The sequence below is a fragment of the Petaurus breviceps genome, unplaced genomic scaffold (genome assembly GCF_028583685.1).
Source record: "Petaurus breviceps papuanus isolate PSGF00001 unplaced genomic scaffold, PetGlider_PUasm1.0 76, whole genome shotgun sequence".
Lineage (NCBI taxonomy): Eukaryota > Metazoa > Chordata > Mammalia > Diprotodontia > Petauridae > Petaurus > Petaurus breviceps.
Genome location: NW_027186473.1, coordinates 41,670,638 through 41,698,375, shown reverse-complemented (window position 1 = coordinate 41,698,375; position 27,738 = coordinate 41,670,638). Strand labels below are relative to the sequence as shown.

The 27,738-nt window shown below is 35.6% G+C and overlaps 1 protein-coding gene across 8 annotated transcripts in view; it reads left to right on the top strand.

The window, feature by feature from the left end:
* Window positions 1–27,738, top strand: part of ELF2 (E74 like ETS transcription factor 2) — a 93,335-nt gene that overhangs the window by 21,522 nt on the left and 44,075 nt on the right. For 5 of the 8 annotated variants that reach the window (XM_069105381.1, XM_069105382.1, XM_069105384.1 and 2 more), the window contains exons 2-3: window positions 7,655–7,891; window positions 10,296–10,461. In XM_069105381.1, the coding sequence (XP_068961482.1) occupies window positions 7,820–7,891; window positions 10,296–10,461 (238 nt within the window). In that variant the 5' untranslated portion in view covers window positions 7,655–7,819. Of the gene's footprint in view, window positions 1–7,654; window positions 7,892–10,295; window positions 10,462–23,072; window positions 23,195–27,738 lie in introns of those variants that run through there. The other 3 variants (XM_069105389.1, XM_069105387.1, XM_069105388.1) reach the window with 2 other exon arrangements.

Sequence of the window (27,738 nt, the reverse complement as noted above, 5' to 3'; positions counted from 1 at the left end):
TTTGAGAGATCCTTATGTGGAATAGAGATTAGGATTATTCTTTTTGTCTTTGAGGCAAGAACTAGGATCAATAGGTTGAAGTTTCAGGAGGCAAGTTTAGTTCAGCCTAAGGAAGAAATTTTCATTAGTGTTGTTTGAAATGGAATGGATTATCTTTTGAGATAGTGAGTTCCTTGTCATTCAAAATATTTAGTCTAGATGATTACTTGTTAGGGGTGTTGTAGAGGGAATTTTTGCAAAGCATAGGGGCTGTAGTAGATAATTACCGAAATTTTGTATAATGCGTATTCTATACATTTGATTAGATTTGGAAGGGAGTATAAGAGAAGAATTAAAGAAATCTCAGGTTTTGAGAAGAGAGGTATGAAATTTGGAAATTTTTTTTTTAATCCTTAAGATGATGGCAAGAATTCTTAACTATAAAAAAAAAAAGAAGCATTTAATAAATACTTATTAGGGGCGGCCAGGTGGCTCAGCGAGTAAGAGCACCGGCTCCAGTGTTGGGACGACCTGGAGATCGAATCCCGGGCTCAGACACTCAGCACCACACCCAGAAATAACTGGCCGTGTAACCTTGAGCAAGTTACTTAACCCTGATTGCTTAAAAAAAAAAAAGAATTCTTAACTATAATTGTTTTATAGATGGGAGACAAGATGAGGAGAGAGTCACAGTTTGTAGATAAAGATTTGAGATTGGAATCTGCTTAAAAATGATAGTTGAATTTGGAGGAGTATATGCGACTTTTTAGGGAAGAGAGAGAGTAGAGGGTTGAGAACTGAGTCTTAGTAGTGCTCATATTTAGGAGAGAAAGGAGCCAGCAAAGGCTTTGAAGGAGTGGTCAGAAAGATAGGAAAACTGGTTTTGATTGGTATTAACAGAACAGAGACTTTAAGAAAGGAAGTGGAGGCAGAAGGTACAGGCCACTCCTAGGATGAGAAGTTTAGCCATGTTTCATTCTACTGCTGTAATAATTTTCCTTAGCATCTGATCATGCTTCTCTGGTGAAAAATCTTCAGTAGTTCATTATTACCTAAAATTTAAGGCCATGTACAATCTAGAGTCACCCTTCCTTTCTTGGATATATTTCATATTTTTCCCTCTCCATATTCTGTGCTTAGTAGTAGTTGTAGTAGTAGTTGTAATCCCCATCTAAGTAAGTGGACGTTAGACACTCTTTAGTCTTGTCGTGTCCTTTTCTTTAAAAATTATGAAACCGACTCCCAGAGAAGTTAAACAACTCACAACTCACCCAGGGTCACACAGAAATTGAACGGCACATGCAGGATTTTAATGCAGGTCTTCCAGATTATAGTCCATTATTATTGTCCAGGACTATATCTGCTACACCATGGTATCTCTCATATTGTACTTTTAAGGTTTGCAAAGTACTTTCCTGAACAAGTGTAGGAAGTAATTAGATCTAGCATTATTATTTATGTACATTTGAACAAAGAGTTAATAGCAAGTTTAATAGACTTATGTTCATAGTTATACAATTACTAAGTATTACATCAGGAATTAAGCCCAGATCTTCTGACTTCTTTTTGCTATGCTACTACCCCCACTCTCCAAGCTGAATCACCTGGTGTTTTTCAGCCTTCATTCCTTTCCTAGCATTTTTGTTTTCCAACTTTATAAAAATATAATGTATTTTTTTTGCCTAATAATCATCCATTTGGCTGTGAACTTTTTGAGAGATCTTACCTTTATATTTCTTTTAATACCTAGCACTGTAGTCTGTACCCAGTAGAGGTTTAACTCATACTTGTTGAAGGAAATGTAAGAAGTATAAATAAATGAGAGAAAAAGCTAGAAAAACAGTAGATTCAAATGAGGGGGTTTTGCAAAGTAGGAAACATCTATATTTGTTCAGACATGCATATTTGAAAGCTAGGGAGGAAAGGGAATAAGCATTTATTAGGTACCTACTATATGCTAGACGCTATGCTAAGTGCTTTAGAAATAGCTCATTCCATCCTTACAACCTTAGGAAATAGGTGCTATTATCACCCTCTTTTTACAGTTAAGGAAACTGAGGCAGACAGAAGTTAAATGACATATAGAAAGAAGTGTTTGAGACTGTATTTGACATCAGATTTTCATGATTCCAGGCCTAGCATTTCATCTACTGTGCCACCTAGTTGCCTCTAGGTAGATTTGGAACTGAATAAATGACCAGACCCAAAGTATAGTGATTAATAGATAGATCATTGTCAGCTTGGAAGTGTGGGAAGATCTTAGTGGAAGTCTTTAAGGATTTTCCTTGGTCCTATTCCATTCTAAATTTTATCAGTGACTTGAAGGAAGCCATAAACCTCCACTGCCTCCTGATGACTTTCAGAGCATAGCCTTGGCCATAACCTCTCACTGTGTTTAATCTCAGACTACTCTAGAGTTGAGGAAACATGATTTAGGGTCCTGGATTTGGTACCTGCAGAATTTAGGACCTTGCACAAGTCACTCAATGCTTTCTGAGCCTCATTTTCTGCAACTATGGAATAGGGGTAAAGAATACACAATTTATTTCATAGGATTGTGAGGAAAATTCTTTGTTAACCTGTGAGTGTTGTGTAAAAGTTAAGCAGTTTTGTGTAGTAGATTTAGAACTGACCTGGAGTCAGGAAGACCTGGGTTTAAGTCCTGCCCACTGATAAATATTTGCTTCATGTAGCTTTGAGCAATTCACAACCTCCTGGTGCTCCTATAAGCTCTTTAAAATAGGTGTTGAGGAAGTGCCATCCTGCTTTTAGTAACCGAATTTTCCCCATGAAATCACAGGTCTCCTTTGCATTGATATTATCCTCTCCTAGACTCAGAGGTAGACAGATTCCTTAGAAATCCATGGATATAGGATTTTATTCCTCCTTTCTCTAAAGCTTCAAAACTTTGCTTTCTTAAATTTTGTCTTCATCTGACATCTGAGTTCTAAGGCAAGATACTGAGAGTGCCTGATGAAGGATTCTTGATTTCATTTGTGTGGTTTATTCCACTGACACAGATCACAACCCTTAAGTTGTTTTGTAAGCTGCTCTCACTTTAGAAAAAAATCCATATAGTTTTGAACCTTCTGCTTATGAGATTCTCCCAACTTTGCTGTTTGGTCCTTGTACAGCAAGAGCACACAAAGCCCTGTTAGTTTGTGAAGGTGTTCCAGAACTCAGGGTATCACCTTCATTACTCTTTTGGAGCAGGTGTTTAGAAGTGGTTTGGTGGAAATATTTAATATTTCGTTAGTTCTCCGGTTCCTTAAAAATGTATACTTTTTTGTCTTGAACCATTCACATTCCCAACAAATATCTCCTATAAATTATATTCCCGGAAGAAGCTAACGTCACTTGATATCTGTAATGTAATGCCAAGGAAAGGCAACTTCCCAAGGTTCAAAATACCAGCATAGGTGCTCTCCATTTTATTCAGTGACCAACCAAGAACAGAGAAGATCAAAACATGACATCATTACAAATACGGCATACTAAATGTGATTAAATAATCTCCAAGGACTACCCCACCCCAGGACCTTCCAGTCATTCAATCAATTACCAAGTCCCTGGTCTAAATACTACTCCACCTCTAGGCTGTACCTTCATTTAGTCCACCACAAAGCCCCTCTTCTCAAATGGAGATTAGTTTCCAAACATAAGTAAAATACATTCATTTGCTCAACCATAGAACACAAAAAGGTCAAAAGTTTCCCACCCCTGGATCACAATTGAATCTACCCCAGAGTTACATCAAGTTTAAGCTCAGCACTTAATACCCAAATGGAGGTCTTTTCTTCATCTTGACAAGAGGCAAGTTCTCAGCAATCTTAGTTCCTGGGGAGACAAGGCTTAGCAAGGCCATAAGATACATTGCCAGTCCCTTCATGAATTCATCCTCTGTCTGTAGAACAGTCCTAGAACCCCTGAACACATTAGCAAAACCCTCTCCCAGGATTTCTGTAAACATACAACAAGAAAATCCTTCTTCAGGGCTTCTGAACCAACAGAAAGGTTCCCAGACCCCTGCAACAACAGCACTGTCCTTCACCAGTGGACAGTATTCACTCTCTGTCTGCAGGACAGTCTCAGGGCTTCTTAACCAAAAGCCAGGTTCCAGGACTTCTTCAACAACAGGACTGTCTTTCACCAGTGGACAAATCTGGCAAAAGAACATCAAAACAGACAGACAAAGTACCAGCAAAACAGCCATGTCTCCTCAGTCCTTGGCAGCTCAGGGGGCAGGTCTCAAAAGTCTAGGGCAATTCAAAGCGGCCACCAGCAATTCTCTTAGTCTCTCTCTCTCTCTCTCTCTCCACGAGGTGCTGTTTCCAAAAAAAGTTTCTTCTGCCTCTCTCTTGTCTCCAAATCTACGTCACCAGCTCCTCCCAGTTCAGGACTTTCTTTTCACATCAACAAGTCCATCCCACAGGTGGGATTAACAAGCTCTGGGTTTTAACACAATCAGTTTGAAAACCAAGCCAATACAGGGGAATCTTTAATTGCCATTACTATCACAATATCATGATTGTGACTGATAGTTCATGCTACTTTCTACTTTTGTGCTATTCCACCTGTTAACAGAAAGGATATGTGCTTTTACTTTAGGAATTTAGGCAACAGTGTTATATATCATATTTTGCTGCAGTTGAGTATTTGTCTATTTGCATTGTTGTTGTCATTGTGTATATTCTAATTGGTTCTGCTTTCTTTATTCTTTAGTCTTAAGTGATTCTTTCTAAGTTTCTCTGCGCTCTTCATAGTTAGTTATTGTGATTTCATCTTTGTGAGTACTCCCTCTACTGGTATACCTCACTACTCATTCATTCTTTTTCATCCTATTTTTTTATCTGACTTTCCAGAAGTCTTCCGTAGTAAATTCACTGAGTGTGTTAAATCAATATGTAGGCAACATGGAAGGAATCAGTAGAAAGGGAGGGAGTGAAAAGAGTGGGGATGGGAGGGATGTTATATACTGGGGAATATGAAAACGAAGAGGATCAAAGGGAATATACAACCAAACAAAGGGGTTGGTTTTGGCAAGCAGAAGGATCATTTCTTCAACAGAGACTGAAATAAAGGAGGAAAGAATGGATGATAATGTACCTTTTATTATAATAGTGAGCTCCAGTCTGATACACTTACAGTTTTTATTAAAATTTCTCCCCAACATTGAACATATTAGTTCTTTTTCCCTTTTTTATTGATCAAGCAGAGAGACTGGATGCATTAAATGTATTTACGTGGTGGAATGAAAGTTAGTGTCCTTTCAAATTTCTCTTTCTCTGCTAGAAAATGATAGGATTGTGTGTTGGTTCACCTCAAGGGTCAACTTTTTAGAAATTCTTTAGCAGAATATTAATAAAAATATCATTAGCATTGTATGATGTTACCTTTTAAATCCGTGTTTTAGAAAATTTCCTACAAATTAAATTTTTAGTGTAGCAACTTTTCTTTCCCTAGGAAATGTAGCTTTGAAGTGAGGATATATATGTGGGAAATTAAATTTCTTTTAAAAATTTTATCTTTATGCCTCTTGTTTCTATATTACATTTTTATTAAATAATTTTTATTGATGTGTTTTGCTTTTCTAGCCTCTTAAGTTTCTCTCATATGTCTCTTACTATCCCTCTCCAAAGACATCCTTTATTTTCTTTTATCTGTTCCATCCAATTCTCCTCCCTCTTAAAAGAAGGAAAAAATAAATCCCTCAGTAGATAGAAAACATAACCTTACAAGACAGATTCTAGCATTGACCACACCCAGAGAGGTATTTCTTTTGCTACATCATTAAATTTATCATTTTTCTGAATTCTGTTTCACTCTGAATATTATTATTTAGTTATTATTTTGGATTTATATTTTATCATTTTTGTTGATCATAGATGTAGTCTTCGAGAGATTTTTTTTTTCCTTTTGGAGAGGGAAGGGCAGGGCAGTTGGGGTTAAGTGACTTGCCCAAGGTCACACGGCTAGTAAGTGTTTAAGTGCCTGAGGCCACGTTTGATCTCCAGTCTCCTGATTCCAGGGCCAGTGCTCTATTCACCACACCACCTAGCTGCCCCAGAGAGCCTTTTTTTTTTTATATGTTAACATTGTATACATGTACACATTGATGTCATAGTTCTGCTCATTTCACTCTGCTTCAGTTCTTAGAGGTCTTTCCAATTTCTTATGAAACTGTTTATTTCATTTTTTATGGAACAATACTATTCCATTACATTCATACTATATGCACACTATGTATTACACAATTCATTCATTTTCCAGAAGGAGGATACATAGTTTCCAATTTTTGGCTGCCATAAAAAGAACTACAATAAAATTTTTTTTTGTACTTCTAGGTCCTATTCCCTTTGATTTTTTTTTTTAATGGGAGTGGTGGTGGGGCTTAATAGTAGCATAGTTATGGTTAGATTAGAGGATATGCACAGTTTTGATTTCCAGAGGGTCTGGACCAGTTCATAGTAGTAGTAGCAGTTTGCCCTTTTTCTCACAGCCCTTTCCAACATATATCATTTTCTTTTGTCAACTTTGCCAATCTAATAGGATAGAGTATAACCTCAAAGTTGCTGTAACTTGAGTTTTTCTAATTGCTATTCATTTAGAGCATTTTTTATGCGATTGTTGATAACTTAGATTTTTTCCTTTGAAAACTTCCTGTTCATTATTTAACTATGAGAAAGAAAATTTAAAAAATCAGTCCACTTAAAAATTTTTAGAACTGGTCTTTTACATAAACCAATGTCCATCCAATTGCTTTTATAGATTCAATGAGAAGAAAGTTTAAGTTATTTTGAAATCATTTGTTGGTTTTTTTTTTTTTGAGGGGGGAAGGCAGGGCAATTGGGGTTAAGTGACTCGCCCAAGGTCACACAACTAGTAAGTGTTAAGTGTCTGAGGTCACATTTGAACTCAGGTCCTCCTGATTTCAGGGCTGGTGCTCTATTCACTGAGCCACCTAGATGCCCCTTTTGAAATAATTTTGAAACAAAAGAGCAAAAATATTTGAGGGAGACGTAGTCTGATAATTCAGAAGATATCACAAATAATTTAAATTATAATTGTTTCCAATGACAGCATCTGGAAATACAATATGTAAGCAGCTTAATTAAGTCAGTTCATTTTATAGTAAAGCATATGGTGTGCCTTGTTTAACCATGAGACTGCATCACAAACTACCCATGCAAATTTATCTTACCACTTTGTAGTCATATCTTGTACATTACTTTTGGCTGTTTTAAAGAGAATAAAAGGAATGATATAGAAAACTAAAAAATAACCTGTGTTTTACTGTATGAGGTAGGTACATATTTTCAGTAGTGGTTTACTAAAGACACATCATTCCCAGACCAGGATGGCTGTCACACAGTTTTCATTATATTAAAACATGTTGAATATACTACTTGAATACTTTATGAAGGAAAATATAACTTCTATAAAGGAATAAAGGTTTTATTTCTTAATCTTTATATATGTCATCACCTTTATGGATGGTGTATTTCTAAATATGAATATGCTCATTAGTGCCCTCTTTTGACAGGGATGTAGTAAACTTAGCAACTTTTCATAGTTGAAAAAAATAAAAACTGAAACAGCATTTCAAAATATTTAAATGCTTAATTTTTTAAAAATTTTGTTTATAACTGTTTCTTAATTTTTCCAATTTTTTTAGACTCCTTGGTTAACCATCTTCAGAAGAGTGGATTTCTGATGTACCAAACTCCATGTCTCTCATTGAAAGTAAAATTTGATATCACAGATAAACAGCACTGGCAACTATCCATGAAACTTTGTATATCTTAATATCAGCCCTCGAAGCTTCCCCAGGGAACGCATAATGACATCTGCAGTGGTTGACAATGGGGGTTCTGTTTTGGAGCTTTCCAGCAATGGAATAGAAAATCAAGAGGTTTGGAATTCACTGTGTTCCATTTAAATTGCATTTACATTTTATTATGTAGAAATTCATGGGTTATTCTTAAATAATAAGAAAATGTTACACAATTTTTCTCATGCAGAATGTCCTGTGCATGAGACATGATATATATCCTCATATACTTTTAAATTGTGGACAATAAAAATACAGTGAAACAGTATATTGCCTTATCCTTATATGGTGCTTTATGGTTTGCAAAGCTCTTTTCATATATATTATCTTATTTGATTTTATCCTTACAACAATCCAGGCAGGTGCTAATGATCCTTATTTTATATTTGAGGAACCTGAGATTCAGAGAGGTTAGTGACTGGCCAAGTAATGCACAGCTAATAAGGAGATGAATCAGGACTTGAACTGAACCCAGGTCTAAAGATTTTAAGACTGTGTTCTTTTTAATACTACATCTCTTTAATGGTGTCATGGGGCATCATATCACTTTTGTTGAAGGATAGTATACATGGAATTAAAAGCTGAGATGAGAGAAGCAATTGTGAAATATGATTTTGAGATTGGGGGTGACCTTAAGTTAATAATTTTAAATAGGCACTGGTTTGGACTTATAAAGAACAATTTTAAAGACATTTAAAATTACAAAATTAGAATCATTAACTATCATATTATAAACATGTTATTTTAGAATTAATTTTCATTGAGACTTAGGTATATGACTTTATGTACATTTTAATTCATAAGGGGAATAAGCGTTTCTATAGTGCCTACCATGTTCCAGGCCTTGTGCTAAGCCTGTCTCATTAGATCCTCACAACCACCCCGTGAGGAAGGTGCTGTTTTTATTCCTATTTTTACAATTGAGGAAACTGAGGCAAACAGAGGTTAAATGATTTAACCAAGGGTCCTAATTATATATATATTAAGGCTGAGTTTGAACTCGGGTGTTCCTGACTCCAGGAATGGTGCCACAAGCTGCCTCAAAAGTTTATACTTGTCTAGATTTTTCTGTTACTTTTTTCTTATCTTCCCTTCAAATATTTATAATTCAGTAATAATTGTCAATATAGTCAGCAGTACAGTGTATAGAAAGTTTAAATTTAGATATAATCAGTGAATAAGGAAACATTCATTTGTATTCTCTAAAAGAATTAAATTTATAGTATATTGAGTCATTGATAGTTTGGTTTCTTCCAGGTCTCTATCTCCTTCTTCTGGGACATAGGGAGAAAAATATACAAAGAAAGAGACACAACAAAATCAGAGCGGTGGAAAGGACTTTAGAGATCATATAGTGGCAACTCATCCTCTCCACCCTCCTTCCATACACAATTACTTGGAAATGAGGAATCAAGGCTCTTAGGTTAATGACTTGATAAAGGTCTCACAAGTTAGTTTCAGACTTTTTGAATGTGTCCTTGAATTTGATACTATTAGATTTAGGTCTGAGTTATACCTTAACTTATCCTCCCATAGTGTATTATGTTCCAAAAGATAGTCAGTTTTTCTGTATAAAAATTTAGATTTCGACATACTTGATCAATCCATGATTTTTTTCAGTTTGGGAACTTCCTCCACTGACACAGGTCACACCCCATTATAATTTAATAGATGGTCTTCCAAAAATTGCTGTAGCTGAAAAATTCACCTTGTGGATATGATACAACTTTTGAACACAACTAAACTAGACTGGTCTTTAGGTGCAGATGGAAGGTCAGCCGCCCTCTTCTTGCTCTAACATTTTATCAGTCTTGTAGCTGCTCAATTCCAGTCATTTCCCTTCTCCCGTGCTGCTTTTCATCAATTGTTTTTAGCAACTGACCTGAGAGTGTTAGGTTAGATAGGGGGATCCTTCTAGGAATATAGGATTTTAGAATTGGAAGGGGATCTTGGTCATTGTCCAGTTCAACCTCCTACTTTTACAGAGAAGGAAAGCAAGGTCCAAAGATGTGAAATGATTTGTTCAAAGCCAGGATTCATTTAGTCCCTGGTCCTCCACTGTTTCTAAATCTAGTCAGTGTTCTTCCCACCACACCATGCCATGATTTAGGTGCTAGTCTAACCCAGCTTTTGGAAAGGTCTTTTAAAGTTTATAATGCTGATTTATGTTCTTGCTTCCCACCCCTTAGGCCCTCACAAAGTGTTTTTCTTGTTGTTGCTACTGATCAATATTAGTATACAGGTTCTTAAGGACTTCATCTTCTGAATTGTTTTTGATTTCTAATCTCAATCCTAAATAAAACCTTTCCCACCTACTTATGAAACACAAAAATCAGATGATCCAGTTTAATTACTTATTTTTTTAAAAAAATTCATGTTTAGTACATATACAAAATAGTATACATTGAGTACATAAGAATTTGTGATTGAATTCAAAGAGTTTGTGGATAATAAGTTTCATTTAGAAAAAAATTTGCTCTTTTAGGAAGGTGAACAAGTTTCCAAATATCCAGCAGTGATTGTGGAGCCAGTTCCAAGTGCCAGATTAGACCAGGGCTATGCAGCCCAGGTTCTAGTCTATGATGATGAGACTTACATGATCCAAGATGTGGCAGAAGAGCAAGAAGTTGAAACTGAGACTGTGGAATCAGGTAGATCTTTAAACAAATTTTTTTTTTTTTATAAAATCTTTGTGGGATTCACTATTATTCTTATGTAGATTGTATACTGGGGCTCCTAGTTTGGAATTATCTGAAAGATTTACCTTATGATGTGCTAAAGGAGTTTTATTTCTAGAAGCAGCAGGAAAGCTTTATATAATTCTGCTTTGTTTAGGACATTGTCTCGTTATGGACCTCAAGACTAAAATTATTTTCTGCTTTTATTTTCCAAGTGCTGCTTCATGCATCCTGCTTTTCCTTCTTGTTGCCCTTTTCTTTCCTGCATGCAGCAATAACAAAGTAATAGGTTCAGAGCTAGAAAAGGCCTCAGAGGTCATCTAATCCATCCTCTCCTTTTATAGGGGAGGAAGTTGGTGTACAGAGGGATTTAGTGACTTGCCCAGAGTCAGAGAGGGAGGTGGAGAGTCAAGACCAGTACTCAAGCACAACACCTCTGACTAAAGATCCACAGTGTTCTTTCCATTCCACTTAACTAAACTACTCTTAAGAGTTAAAAAGGAAAAAATATCATGTGGTCCAATACATTGGCACCTAATAGAGGCTATCTCTCATTTGTCATTAAAATTAAAATAGGATTTTTTGAAAAAGGGAAAGCTTTGGAGAAAAGAATGGGCATCTGTCTATAGTTTTTTTTTGTCAGGGGGAAAAAAAAACCCTAATGGGTTTGTCTTTTCAGGGATCTTTGGAAACTGTCCCTCATGAATAGGAAAGGTACCTCTAGCATTTATTTAATATTAATAGCTTATTAAACAATTGTTAGGAATCTAAAAATGCACCTAGAAAAAGCATTTCACATAGCCGGAAGATTTTATGCCATTTATTTTTTGCTGTAGGATTTTATTTGATGTTTTCATTGGTGGGGAGAGGGGAGCCATAAAAGCAGAATAGTTTGAACCATTTTGCCATCATTGCTTTACACTATTACCCTAAAAGTTATCTTCTGAAAAATGGTTTTTAAAAAATATGATATAAATAATAAATAGAAGTTCTTATGTACATCTATTTTAACATTTGTTAAATTTGATCCCATAGATGTTTGTGGAATTGAATTAATTATGCTCCACAAAATGTCATGTTTAAAGATCTTCATTATAATAAATAAGCTTAATGGTGGATGTAGTTATTTACTAACAAATGAAAAAGAGTAGGGTTTACTCATTATTCTCACTAATGGAGGTGACCAAAGGTATTTATGATCCAAAAATAATTTGTATTTCTCCTTAGAAATAGCTTTTTTTATTGACATAGGTATTTTATCTGATAATCTGGGAATGAAATTATATGGCAAAAAAGAACTTGTAAGGTGTTAGTTTCTTTATCTTTACTTCCTATGTGACTAACAACCCATTTCTTTCTGCTAATAATAGATTATCCTTTTATATTGCTGTAGTATTTGCCATTTTCTAAATCTTACTTATAGAGAATGTGGTTGAGTATTGACTTTCAAATGGATTTCTCTGCATGTTGAGTAAATAATGAGAATTGACATATCAACAATATTGAATCGATATACTTGGCACAGGTTTGTTCTAAATAAACTACAACATGAATCTGATAATCATAGTTAACTGAATTATGTAAATCTGAAAATTCAAATAGTAGTAATGCACAGATTATGGCACTTGTCCTTCCCCAAAGGTATTTTTCCGTTGGTTGTTAAGAGTTTTTTGAGGGATTCAAGTTATTTTACCATGTAAGTGAAATGATTATGATGGTATTTTTCTTATTATTATCATGATCAATCATCATCTTGGGAGTTTGGATAGAGAAATGGCCCTAGCACAAGTTGTTGTTCTACTATTTTCTTTCTTTCTTTTTTTTTGGGGGGGGGGGGGGGGGGTTTTTGGAAAGGGGGAAGGCAGGGCAGTTGGGGTTAAGTGACTTGCCCAAGGTCACATGACTAGGAAGTATTAAGTGTCTGAGGTTGGATTTGAACTCAGGTCCTTCTGACTCCACGGCTGGTGCTCTATTCACTGTGCCACCTAGCTGCCCCTCTTTTTCTCATATTTAATGTTTTTCATAGTGTTGTACAGGTGGATGAAATAACTGCTGTTTTTAATTCATAACTGTTATCATTGCCGATATTTGCATAAAGTATCACAGAGTGGAGAACTGGCAGTTATCTAGTTTGATTACAGTCAAACACTTAATTTAGTGTTTCATAGAGAAGCTTTGAGCACAGAACTGGTACAAATACAATGGAAGGGTAGATGACTTTTCTGTTCATTTTTAGGAATTTATTGAAAGTGATGTAAAGTTGGGTATCTTTTGAGTTTGTTTTTGGCAGGATAAAGAAAATTACAAGTATTACAAATGAACTCCCCATTATTTGCATGTGAAATAATTAGCAGAAGAGTTAAATATATGAAATTTTAAGAATATATGAAGTTATTTTAGTGTTCACAGTGTGACTGGAAATTTTAAATGTGTAAACATTATTTAAGATAACAAATATAGTGATAAGCAGAAAAATAAAGTAGCAGGTATAAGGGGCCCAGGTAAAATCTGAACAGAAAAGGTGTGAGGTGAAGAAAGGGAAATTTTTCGTGAAGCCTTTCTACCACTAAAGAGAGAAACTATGATTGCGAGTGAAACAGACAAAAATCCTTATTTTGGAAGAAGATGTGGTCAGATAAAAAGTAGAAGATAATTACAGTAGCATAGTGTATGAAGCTTTAAAGAAAAATAAAAATTGGACATACTGGTGAAATTTGTGAAACTGAGGGTACCCTGAATATTCTGATCTTAGATTCACACATGTGAATAAACCACAATGGCTAGATATTAATGATATTAGAATTGCCTTACTAAGCTTAATTTGTTCCTAGGATTATGACTGTTTTATTGTAGCTAAAAATTAATTTCTTACTAGAAAAAGTGATTTATATAATCAATTTGACTATCATTCAGTTTATTTTCAGGCAAGATGGCAAAGCTGGTTTAAAAGAATGTATTGTCACTTCAGGAATGATTTTTTAAAAAAAGAGGGGTGGCTAGGTGGTGCAGTGAATAGACCACCGGCCCTAGAGTCATGAGGACTGGGTTCAAGTCCAGCCTCAGACACTTAACACAAAAACTAGCCGTGTGACCTTGGGCAAGTCACTTAATCTCAATTGCCCTCCAAAAAGCAAAAAAAAAAAAAGAATTAATCTCTTTAGAATTATTTTACTTGAACAGAAAATAAAATGTTTTTGGCATATAATGAACCAAGTGTCATCCTATACAAAATTATTTTAAAAGGTAATCTTATTTAGATTTTGGCTCAAAGGCAAATGAGAGCTAATATTTGTAAAAAGTGATTAGCATATAGCACCTACCACATAGTAGGTATTATATAAATTCTTCTTCTCTTCCCCTCAAGTTCTTGAATGTAACTTTACAAGGATATTTAACTGGCATAGATTAGTTTAAAGGTCATCTAATCTGGGCTTTAATTCATTTCTATTTAAAGAATCAAATGTTTCTTTCAAGTGAGTTGGAGACTGAATATAACTTCATTATTTCATCACTTAGAAAATAGAAGTTATTCTTTGTATTAAGATTCATTCTTATTTGCTTACTTTTTCTGTAAGAAAAATCTGAACAGTTTTTATTTAGATTCTAAAAACTTACTTTACATAAGAAGTTAACAGGAAAATTATTTTCAGAGAAGAGAATATTATATTTGATATTAACAATATTTTTTTTTTTGCTTTTTTGGAGGTCAATTGGGGTTAAGTAACTTGCCCAAGGTTACACGGCTAGTATTTTTTTGTGTGGGTGTTAGTGTCTGCGGCTGGAACTGAACTTGGGTCCTCTTGACTTCGGGGCTGGCGTTTTACTCACTGCACCACCTAGCCTCCCTGATATTAAAAATATTAAAATTAGTTTTCTTGTCAAAGTCATGAGGGAAGGGGAAAATTTTTCAGATGGGTTAAATATTTTTGATTAGTGGGTTGAGATTCAAATAAAACAAGGTAGTTTCAAGACTAGTATTTTTTCTTGTGTATCCAGGAAACTAATGCAAGTTTCATTCTATACAGCACAATTCGGGTTGTCCTAGTCAGTGCATTAATAATAAAAAAAGAATCATTTAAGTTCTTATATTCATCCTGTTTAAACTTATTTATACTAGATTATTCAGGTTGTCTATCTACCTGGCTCACATATCCCAATTAGATTCCAGCTTTTCATTTAATTTTGTTCTGTGTAGACTTGTCACATAAGAAGCATTCAAACAGGAGCTATTTTCCCCTATTAATATGACACTGCTAGTTCTCAGTTTTTCAGTGGCTCTTCTTCTGGGCTATGACATCTCCTTGAATTTAGGAGGTGCCTAAATTGAGAACTGAGGCTGGGATAGAAGGGAAGTCAAAGGCTTGTCTAGCCCTGGTATGGTGGGAAGCCCTCACTGACTTAGAGGATGGGTAGCCTCTTCTAGATTTGGATAGAAATTTTCTTGTACAACTTCTGTTAATATCATGTAGAATACCAGGGTTCTGTGGAGTACTTTTTAGAACTGCTGATCTGATCATTTTTATTCATCTAAATATAGTATAATCTCAACATTTAATTAGTGGTTATAATTATAGGTTATTCTGTTTCAGCATTTTCCAGGCTCTGTAAGACTACTCAACAATATTAAGTCTTACAGTGATAGACTGTATTTCTTTTGGGACTGTAGCAATAGGTGTCTACATCTCAGTGGTTCTTTGATAGTGATTATAGGCTTGGTTAGGAGGCCATTTAGTAGTGACAGAAAATAATGAGTGTGAGTAGAGAAAATTAGAGATGATCTTACCCAACCTTCTCATTTTGTAGTTCAAGAAACAGGTTCATTGGGGTTAGATGGCTTGATAAAGTAACAAAAAATAAACCGAGGTGGAATTCAGACCCAAGATTTTCCTTTTTTTTTTTTTTTTTTAAAGCAATCAGGGTTAAGTAACTTGCTCAAGGTTACACGGCCAGGTGTTTCTGGGTGGGTGCTAAGTATCTGAGCCCAGATTTGATCCCCAGGTCATCCCGACACTGGAGCTGGTACTCTTCCTCGCTGAGCCACCTGGCCACCCCTAGACCCAAGATTTTCTATGTAAAATTCAACTAGAGGGTGCTTTCTTTTCTACTTTTCCAGTGCTCTTCTTGCATATGGACCAAGTATTTTTCTTTTTCTTTTTTTTTTTTAAGCAATCGGGGTTAAGTAACTTGCTCAAGGTTACACAGCCAGTTATTTCTGGGTGTGGTGCCGAGCACCTGAGCCCGGGATTCGATCTCCAGGTCATCCCGACACTGGAGCCGGTGCTCTTACTTGCTGAGCCACCTGGCCGCCCCTACCAAGTATTTTTCTTAATGTAGAGTTCCTCCTGATGAATATCTTTTTTTTTTTTTTTTGTATTTTTTTAGGTAAAAGTCTGTCAGAAACATTTTTTTATTAATTTAACATTTATTCTAAATCCAAGCATTTCTACTTTAGTGCAGTGTCCAAACTGACAGTTCCTCTCCCCTGAAATGGTTCCTAACCTCCCCTCTTCCCCCCCCTTTTTTTTTTACTCTAAGTCTTCTCTCTTCAGCAAGATAGTTAAAGATTACATTTATTCCTGAACTAGGAAAATACAGTGTGGGGTTAACATTCTTTTTCCTCTAATAGAACAGTAGTCTTTTCCTTAAACTACTCTATTGGTTCTTTGACCACTCTGCCAATTCTTTTTGGAAGGAAAAAGAGTGTTGACCTTAGGTGGTTATAAAACTAATCCCTTTTGGGAATGGGTAAGGCTTTGTGTTTACTGGAGAAATACTGGAGGTATCTTTTGTTTTCAATTTGGTTACTATCCTTAATTTATTTTCCTCAGGCTTGTTTTTATTGTTTTTGACCTGAACACTTTCCTAACTTTCCTTAAGTGTAAAGTCTGGTCAAGATTCTAGACTTGAGAAAAATTTATTTCTTAGTATTTCCAGTTGAACTGAAAAGGAGCTTTTTATCATTCTTCCACATTTCTCCTCCATTTGTTCTGAGTACAACTATTTGAAACAATCTCATTTCTGAGATTATGCTAATATGTAGCAAGGTAGTACTCTAGTTGGGCCAAAATTATGTAGTTCTCTATATTTTGATTTAAAACAGTAAGATGGTAAGAACTGTTCTAGATACCATACCATTATGTCAAGTGGTATAATAGCATCAAAGACATTGTTATGAATTAGTGTAGAGAAAAGTAACAAATGCAGTGAATTGAGAGCAAGTCTTAGTGTTCAGACACACTTGATTATCCAGCCAACAATTTAATATCCTGAATAGAAGCCAGAAGGCTCTGCACATTAACAAAGCTCTCCATCATATTGGGTTGACCATTGGATCAAATGAGGGGAAGAGCAACTGATTACAAATGAATTTTTAAGAATGGTGTTTTGTTTTTGTATCACCCACATTTCCCAATTTATCCCTTATATGAAAGCATAAAAAAAAAAAGGAAAAAAAGTCCAGTTCCGCAAAAGTAACCAATATGTCACCAAAGACCAACATTATTTGTAGTCTTCCACACCTACAGGACTTCCACCTCTGTAAAGAGGGGAGGAAAGTACATCCTGATATAGCTTCTTTGGAACTAAACTGGCTAATTGGTGGTAGATTAAACACTGGACTTGGAGTCAGGAACCACCTGAGTTCAAATTCTGTGGAAGACACTTACCAGCTGTCTAACCTTGGGCAAGGAATTTAATCTCTTGCCTCAGTTTCCTCTTTTGTAAAAGTGGGAATAACAACAGCAGCTAGCTTCCAGGGTAGTTGTGGATCATATAAGAAATATTTGTAAAGTGTTGTGCTAACTTAAAATACTTTATTATTATTTTTCAGCATTTTATTTGGATTGTTATTGTTCTTTCTGTTTACATTGTTGTCATCGTGAATATTGTTTTTCTGAGTCTTTCTTCATTTTACATCAGTTTATGTAAGTCTTGATATGCCTTGTGTTTATCATATTGTTTCTTATAGCAGTAATATCCATTACATTTTTATATACCATAGCTGGTTTAGCCATCTCTTTAAGCAATGGATATCACTTTGTTTCCCTTTCTTTGCTACTACAAAAAGTGCTGCTATAAACTTTGATGCATATTAGGCTTTTCTTTTTATTGTTGACCCCTTTGAGGTATATGCCTGGCACTGGGCTCTGGGTTAAATGGTATGGATGTTTCAATCACTTCAAGCTGCTTTCCACAGTGGTTAAATCTTCATAGCTCTGCCTATATATAATGTATTAGTATGCTTGTCTGTTCTCAACTCCTCTAACATCTACTGCCCCTTTTTCTAGTTTGTTAGTTATGAGGTGAAATCTAGTGCTTTTGATTTACATTTCTTTTACCATCAGTGATTCTAAGTATTCTTTCTTGTGGTTATTAGTAGTTTGCCAGTCATCTTCTGAGCACTGTTTATTCATAATTCTTGGGGAATTTTACTACCTTCTTAAAGTATAATTTTTATTCTTATTTTAAAGATTATACAAAAATTTAAAGACTTTAAGTAGGTTATTGAATATTATCTTTGAAATCTAATATTTTTTCAGTTGTTTTTCAGTTGTGTCCAACTCTTCATGACTCCATTTGGGGTTTTCTTTGGCAAAGATACTGGAGTGGTTTGACATTTTCTTCAGTCATTTTACAGACAAGGAAACTGAGGCAAACAGGATTAAGTGACTTGCCCAGGGTCACACAGCTAAGTAAGTGTCTCAGGAAGATGAGTCTTCCTAACTCTAGGCCTAGCACTCCATCTACTATGCCACCTATGTGCCCCAAAATTTAATATAAAATTGCAGAAGTAGAGGTATCAGAATATGTATCTTGACCTAACTCTTGAAGACTACCTATCTTTACCTTTCTTTAACATATATAATTTCTCTGAAATCTGGGAGAATGTGTCCTTTCTGAGGCACAAGGCTAGCAAAATTCTTGAGTGCAGCTTGAACCAGATTTAAAGGATGTTGGATAGAAGATTTTGGGAGTAGGTGTGAAATAAACTTTCAAGGCTGTTAATTTTATATATACATATATATATATTTTTTAAATTTTTTTTTGTGGAGGGGGAAAGTAGGGCAATTGGGGTTAAGTGACTTTCCAAGGTTATACAGTTAGTAAGTGTTAAGTGTCCAAGGTCAAATTTGAACTCTGGTGCTCCTGACTCCAGAGCTGGTGCTCTATTCACTGCTACCCCCTGATATATTCTTTTTTTAAAAAAAAACTTTTATTTGTTTATTTTGGGTTTTCAACATTCATTTCCACAAGATTTTGAGTTACAAATTTTCTCCCCATATTTCCCCTACCCTTCACCCCAAGATAGCAAGCCTACTGAATACCCCTTCCCCCAATCTGCTTTCTCTTATAATATCCTCTCCTATCCCCCTTCTCACTTTCTAGTAGGGCAGGATGGACTTCTATACCCCAGTGCCTTGTATATCATATTTTCCAGTTGCATGTAAAAAAAAACCAAGTTTTTTTTTAACATTTGTTTTTAAAACTTTGATTACCAGATTCTTCATTTCTTCCCTCCTCACCCAACCCCACTGGGAAGATAAGCAGTTCAGTAGAGGTTGTACATGTGTAGCTACACAAAATGTTTCCATAGCAGTTATATTGTGAAAGACTAAATATTTCCCTCCATCCAATCCTACCTCCCACTTAGTCTGTTTTCTACTTTGATCCTGTCCCTTTTCAAAAATGTGTGCTTCTAACTATCATCTCCCCCAGTCTGCACTACCTTCTGTCATCCCCCCTCTTATACCCTTCCCCCTACTTGCCTGTAGGGTAAGATACCCAGTTAAGTGTGTATGTTATTCCCTCCTTAAGCCAAATTCAATGAGAGTAAGGTTGACCCATTCCCTTTCACCTTCCTGCTCTTCCTCTCTATTGTAATAGTTTTCTCTTACCTCTTCCATATGAGGTAATTGACCCTATTCTATCTCTACCTTTCTCCTCTCATTATTTTCCTCTCTCACCTCTTAATTTTATTTTTTAGATATCATCCCTTCTTAGTCAACTGATCCTGTGCCCTTTGTCTAAGTATACACATACTCATGTATGTATTTATACACACATACACCCTCCTATACATATATATGTATTTATACATATATATTTCCTTTATCCTCATACTGATAAAAGTCTAATGAGTTATAATGATTATTTTTCCATGTAGGAATGTAAATAGTTCAACTTTAATAAGTTCCTTATGATTTCTTTTTCCTGTTGACCTTCTCTTGCCTCTTGTATTTGAAAGTCAAATTTTCTGTTCACCTCTGTTTTTTTCATCAAGAATACTTGAAAGTCCTCTATTTCACTGAATGACCATATTTTCCCCTGAAGCATTATACTCAGTTTTGCTGGGTAGGTGATTCTTGGTTTTAGTCTTAGCTCCCTTGACCTCTGGAATATCATATTCTAAGCCCTTCTATTTTGCCCTCTGGTTCTAGAATATCAGGGCAATTTTCCTTGAGAATTTCTTGAAGGATGATTTCTAGGCTCTTTTTTTGATCATGGCTTTCAGGTAGTTCAATAATTTTTTAATTCTCTCTCCTGGATCTATTTTCTGGGTCAGTGGTTTTTCCAATGAAATATTTCACATTGCCTTCTATTTTTTCATTTGTTTGGATCTGTTTTATAGCATCTTGATTTCTTATAAAGTCATTAGGTTCCATTTGCTCCAGTCGAATTTTGAAGAAATTATTCCCTTCAGTGAGTTTTTGGAATTCCTTTTACATCTGGGTAATTTGACTTTTTAAGGCATTCTTCTCTTCATTGGCTTTTTGGGCCTCTTTTGGCATTTGAGTTAGTCTATTTTTTAAGGTGTTATTTTCTATAGTATATTTTTGGGTCGCCTTTAGAAGGCATTTGATTTTCTTTTCATGATTTTCTTGCATCATTCTCATTCTCTTTCCAGTTTTTCCTCCACTTCCTTTACTTGATTTTCAAATTCCTTCTGGAGCTCCTCCATGGCCTGTAACCACTTCATATTTTTAGTGGAAGCTTTGGATGCAGGAGTTTTGACTTTGTTGTCCTCTTCTGGTTCCATGTTTTGATCCTTTTTTTTTTCCCCAAAAAGAATTCTGTGGTCTGAATGAGCTTCCTCTGCTTGCTCATCTTGCCAGCCAATTATTTGACTTTTGAGCTCTTTGCCATGATTAGAACTCTGCTTCCAGAGTGGAGAGAGCTGTGTTCCAAATTGCTGGGGTTTCTGCAGTTATCAGAATTATGAGTCCACCCTCTCTACAGCCACCACAAGCTCACCACACTCACCCCAGGATTTCCACCCAGGATTGCAACCCAGATCCAAGCAATTACCCATTGAATAGTTGATTGATTCCTCTATTTTCTGCAGCCAGGCTGAGCTCCAGAGGCAGCCACTGGTGTGTAGCGGCAAGCACGTCCTCAGGGTTTGCTGCCCATACAGGTTCTTGGATCTGCTTTGTTAAAGGAAAGCAACTCAAAATGGATTAACAAGCTTACTTTAATCAGTCAGACTTATATTGTTTACCTTGTTCAGGGGAAAAGGTCAGCACCCCGAACTTCAAAGTATACAGGCAGAATTATCAAGACAGAAACAGATCAAGTAGACAGATTTCCAAACTGTCCAACCATTATATCCATACCCAGTCAACATCTGGGTTTCCACATCTGGGTTTTTCAAAGCCGGGGGGGGGGCCCTGGACAACAGCTTCCCAGAATACAGATCAAATTACAGAACACTTCTCAAAGTGAGCCCCCAAAACAAAGCTACACATCAGGGCTTATATACCCTTCTCCTGGCTCAGAGAATGTAACAACCTTATTGACTCACTGGCCAATCAAAAAGTATCTACTGAAAAACAAGCCTCCCATCTCAGGCTTCAGGTGCACTTTAGCCTAGGGGCAGGGAAGATCTTCCAAATTTGCATTTCCATTACATGGTGGCACCTCTGCCACCTCTTGCCCCAGGGGCAGGGGCCTGGCCTGCTCTTCTGTCACCCAGTTCCAACGGAGTTTCCCACTGACCTTTTACTTTCTCTTTGGCGTGTATGGGTTGAGAAGTCTGGAAACCACCACAGCTGCTGGTGATTCACTCTTCTGAAGTCTGCTTTGGCTGGTCTGTGCCACAGGTTGGGGCCACCCTTGGTCTGGGACTGCATGGCTCACACTGTGCTCGGCTCCCAGCTCGGGTGTGATAGACCCTTCCTGTTGGCCTGCCAGTCTGCCTTCATCGGGAGACTTGTTTCTCTCTGTCACTTTGTGGGTTCTGTAGCTCTAAAATTTGTTTAGTCATATTTTACAGGTATTGGAGGTTGCTGGTGTGGGAGCTCATGCCATGTTCCTGCTTTTACTCCGCCATCTTGGCTCTGACCCCTTAATATATTCCTTTAAAAATGTTTTAGGATACTACAGAGAGATCAGAATAGAATGATGAATGAAAATAAAAGCTGAAATAACCAGGATCTTTGGGGATGTATACATATGAGTGTGTATAAGATAAAATATCAGATGGACTTGTAAAACATTCTCTTGGGGTGGCTAGGTGGCACAGTGAATAGAGCACCAGCCCTGGAGTTAGGACTGAGTTCAAATCTGACCCCAGACACTAAACACTTACTAGCTGTGTGACCTTGGGCAAATCACTTACCCCCAATTGCCCTGCCCTCCCACCTCCAAAAGGCAAAAAAAAACCCAAAACAAAACAAAAAAACCCATTCTTGTGAACATCTTGACCTGCTCCATTTTGTTTAAAATGCTGCTTAGTTTTCTTTTTAAAATATTGAAAGTTCTTGATAGGAACCTATTAAATTAACATTGATGGTTGTTTTCTTCTGGGATATTAGTATTTTTAAAAAACAAGTTCTTATCATACGAGGTATCAAGGAGAGTTTTTTTTTTAATTTAGCTATCAGCTAAATTATGATCAAAAGATAATAGATCAGAGCTACAAAGAACTTTGTAGGTCATCTGGTTCAGCTCTCTCATTTTACAGATGAGAAAACTGGGACCCAATAGTAAGCAGTTCATGAAGGGGATTTGAAACAACCTACTCTGCCTTCAGAAGGCAGCTAGGTGACATAGTGGCTAGAGCAGTAGGCCTAGAGTCAGGAAGACCTGCATTCAAATTTGCTCTCAGACACCGCTATGTGACCCTGGGCAAATCGCTATTTAATCTTGTTTGCCTCAGTTTCCTCTTCTGTGAAATGAACTGGAGAAGGAAATGGCAAACCACTCCAGTATTTTTGCCAAAAAACTCCAAAGGGAAACAAACAAACAAAAACTCCCAAATGGGGTCACAAAGTTGTAAATGACTGAAAAACAATGCAACTCTGGCTTCAAAACCTGTATACTTCCATCCGTACCACTATATGAGTTTAAAGATTAGTTAAATGACAATACATTTTGAAAGCTCTAGCAAGAAGGCAGTTCCTTTTGTTGAGTATTTAGAATAGGTTTTTTTTCTCTTGAACATAAAAGGATTTCCCAAGAAGTCAAGTTTCTCCGTCCTGGAGATTCGAGACTTAGTTGACTTCATGGTGAACTGTTTTTGGTATAACTTTGTATCTTTGTATCATCAGAAATCCTCCCTGTGGCACAAGGACGGTTTTAATTAGAGAATATTGTTGCCATAGGGAGGTAGAAGATCTTCATGAGAAACTAGGGATCTGAAAAGGAGCCCCTCACCCAGGATAACCTGAAGGTGAAACTTGAGTGAGCCAGAAAGAAGACAGTGCTGGTATGTTGGTTTATGAATTATTTAGATTGCTTACAACGTAACTTTCTGTTAAAATATTGAAAATACATTGGCTGTGTGCCTATATTTAATTGTGATGATAACCTTTTAAAGGTCACCGAAAGCAAATAGTAATACAGCAGTGTTATTAATTAAATGTTTAAAAAACCCTGAAACTTTTCCCTTAAACACTTTAATGTCTTAAGTTATCTCCCTCATTCCTAATCTTTATTTTTTTTTATAGATAAAACTCCAGGCTATCTCTTGCCTGTACTGCATGGGAACTACTTCCTACTGAGCATCTTCGTCTTTTTCTCATCTCCACTATTTATTTCTGTTTCTAGACTTCTTGTTTATTAACTTAAAATTGTTTCCTTTTGACTATATCACCTTTCAGAATTGAGCATAATTGTAAAGTTCCTTTTAATGAACTGAAATATCTGGAATTTTTACTTTTAAGTGCTCATTAAGTTCATTTACTTCAGACTTTAGAAATGTTAGAATTGTAACTGTATAGCAAAATTATTTTGTTACTTTTCATCTATCAGTCAGAAAACATTCTTGGAGGAAAGATTTACTTAATTTCTTAATAAACTTGTTATTTTACATCTTATCAGTAGAATCGATCTAATTTTAGGAAAATATGAATTATTGGCCACTCAGCATTAAGATCAGGGTTTGGGAAAATAATATGTTCTAGTTGTAGAAGGCGTTGTGTGATGAATAAGGTGTTTAAATATTGACAGTATTTGAAAATAAATCTTCTGAGAAGTAAACTTTTATCAGTATTTAATTTTACAGAAACTAGGATTTGAAAAGAGTATAAAATTTGGGAGAAAACCACCTCTTCTGATAACAGCGTATTTATTTAAATTAATAAATAATGTTTATTTTTTCTTAGTTATGTGTTATCTTTTAAATTGAATTTTGGAATTTATAGACTTTTAAGTAAAATTATACTTTTTAAAAAGTTAGTTATATTACTATATTTTAAGAAAGTACAAACTGTAATTTTTGATATGCTGCATACTATGTTAGGTCATTTTGGCCATATTCCTTATTAGAAATTATCATGTCTCGGAAACTTGCATATGTTTTAGGGTGTAAATTTACAATAGAGCTGAATTTAGTGACTATTTCAATTGTAAAATAATTCTTGATGACTGTTGCATGTAACTAATTTGTTTACATAGATTGTTAGTTACAGAGAAATTTTAACCAAGAGGTTTAAAGATAAAGGTGTTAGGAACCACTTCCAAATGAATCAGAAATCAGAAATGAAAACAAAAAATTCATTAAATTACTCATTGACACAATTAGATTTACCAAAATGTAATTTACATATTAGTCAGGGAACATGTTTTATATAAAGTGAAGGTATATCTACAAAGTGTGCCATTAAAAGATGTTCTTTTTTTTTTCTGATATCAGTACATGCTTATTTCTTTGAGAGAATTTTTTTTTTGGAAGGGAGAAGGCAAGGCAGTTGGGGTTAAGTGAGTTGCCTGAGGTCACACAGCTATGTAGGGTGTGTCAAGTGTCTGAGGCTGTACTTGAACTCTGGTTCTCCTGGTGCTCTATTCACTACACCACCCAGTTGCCACTCTTAGAAAATTTTGATGCTATCCAGCTTTTTCTTTTCATGTGTTAGATGGTATCTACCTAACAATGTTATTAACTTACGTTAGTTGAGGATAGTGTAATACAAATTACATTTTAAAAATAGTTTTATCAATTTGAAGTACATGAATAGCTCAACTTAGGCTAACGAATTATTACCAAATACAAATCCCTCAAGAATCTTCTTTAGTGAATAATAGCATGCTTTATAGTTAGATTATCAATTGTATGTATGAATGATTCTAAAGTAATTTTAAACAGTTTGTTCTCTAAGCTTAAGAATTACTCTTTCAGTATTTTTATGGTATTAATTTCCTTAGTCAGTCATTTTCTCATTGAAAGTACAGATGTAGGGGTGGCCAGGTAGCACAGCAAGTAAGAGCACCGGCTCCAGTGTTGAGAAGACCTGGAGATCGAATCCCGGGCTCAGACACTTAGCACCCACCCAGAAACAACTGGCTGTGTAACCTTGAGCAAGTTACTTAACCCCAATTGCTTAGGGGCAGCCAGGTGGCTCAGTGAGTAAGAGCACCGGCTCTAGTGTCAGGATGACCTGGATCAAATCCGGGCTCAGATACTCAGCACCACACCCAGAAATAATAACTGGCCGTATAACCTTGAGCAAGTTACTTAACCCCGATTGCTTAAAAAAAAAAAAAGTACAGATAATTAACTTCAGCCTACCCCTTGTAAGAATGATCTCATAAGCCATTTTAGTGGAGTTTAAACTAATGATATTTTTATTCTAAAATGAAGAATGAAAGATCATAGTGACTAGCCAGATGATTCAGTCCTTCCCAATAGCAGTTTAAAGGTGTCTTCAGTGTATCTCAATTATAAATTTTTGTTTCTTATTCAAATAATTGATTCAGCTCTCATTTCAATTGTTATACTCAGATATAATCCCTTTGTTTACAACTACCTAAGATTTTTCATGAGAATAAGATAGAAAGCAAAAACCTATTGACAGATCTGTCTTTATTCTGGGGCCTAGATCTAACAGCACAGAGTTTTCTTTCCCTTTCTTTCCTTTTGTACTATCTTGATGAGAATTAATATAGACTAACCCAGAATAGTAGAGTTTTGATGTCAGTTGCCGTTTTATTTCACCATCCTTGACTTTTCCATATTCTTTTTTTCTGTTAAAATAATGACTACTTTGAAAGACAGTGACTTAAGAATCTCCTCAGGGGAAGGAGAGAATTAAATAATCTATGCTGGAAATCCCTTTTTTACCAACACTAATTGGTAATTTTCCTGTTCTGTGGAGAATTAACATAATTGCCAGCTATAACTGTTTTAAGTTTCCTATGATGATCTAGAACTGACTTAAGAAATGTGATGGGGTGGTATTTAGTAATAGTGGGGAAGGTGTAGTGGTAATATTTGTGCATCCAGAAGAATTCAAAGTAAATGCACTTCACTTTGTTTTCCATGGCCACATTTCATTTTGGTATTATAAAGCAACTTAGAACAGTGACCTTCTCAATGCTTCTTGAAGCTTGGGGAAGGAAATATCTTGCAAAGATGTGATTTATTCATCCAGGTGGCATAGTGGATATAATGCTGATCTTGGTATTAGGAAGACCTGAATTCAAATCTTGCTCGAGTAAGTCACTTACATGCTTTGAGCCTCAGTTTCCTTTATCTATTAAAGGGAGATAATTATAGCATCTACCCCACAGAGTTTTGAGAAAGGAGATTTCACACATACACACACACACATGCATGTGCATACGTACTTTCCAAACTTTTAAATGTTATATAATTGACAGTTACCCATGGTTCCATGTTGGTGTTTTGAATTTATTACAGTAGTTTTCTCTTCCTCGTACATCACTGAATAAAAACAAACACTGTTAGTCTGTTATTTACCTTCATTGATTCAAGAGACTTTGGTTTAAGTCTTGCCTATGGTATTTACTATCTTTGTGATGATAGGTTTAACCACTCTGAACTTCAGTTTCCTAACCTATAAAATGGAGATAATAATTCAATTGAATTAAATAAACCTTTACTAAGCACTTAGGCACTGTACTGGGATACAAATAAGAAAAAGAGACAGTCCCTGCCCTCCTGGAGCTTAGTGGGGTCTGACAGTGCACAAAAAAGAAACTGGGGGATAAAAGAAGGGGGTACTCATTGTTTGATGTAGTGAAAGCCCTTCAGAGCTGCAGATGGAAAATAACAGTAATTATTCTACTACCTTTAATGGCTTATTGTGAGGATTGAGGGAATAATTTGCATAAAGCGTTTGATAAATCTTAAATATCAGCTATTATTACTTTACTACTTTCTTTCAGTCATTGATATAGTAGGGAAGTTGCTCTTTGATATAATTTTGATAGAATGGAATGAAAGTAGGGAATAGTTTAGTAATACTACAGTTTAGTAAACAAAGCACTAGACTGATAGTTTAATGACATCACTGAGTTAGATAACTGAGATAAAACTGATTACTTCAGCTTATGTGTTTTGTGTGCTACATAAAGAAACGTCTATCATTGCTCAACAAATTATATTAGAACTTTATTATTATTGGCACTGGGCATTCTGCATTATAATAAAGGTGATTGTGTATAATTTTATATAATTCATTATTATAATTTGTATACAGGAGACCTGATTTGACATGTAGCATAGCCAAATCCATGAATTAGTAAAGCATTTTATAATAGAATTTTTGCATATTTTTATAATCCTGGTCAGCTGTGTGTATTTATTATAAAAGGAAGGGCTTAGCTAAGATACTGTTACCTCCTAGAAGTCTTTTATTCCTCAGTTTCTTTCCCTCTTCAGATGACTTTAATTACCTTATGTTTACTTATCTTTGTACTTGTTGTATCCCTCCCAGATAGAACTCATGCTCCTAACAATAGGGACTATTTTTTTCTTTGTATCTCCAGTTCAGTGCCTTTTACAAAGTC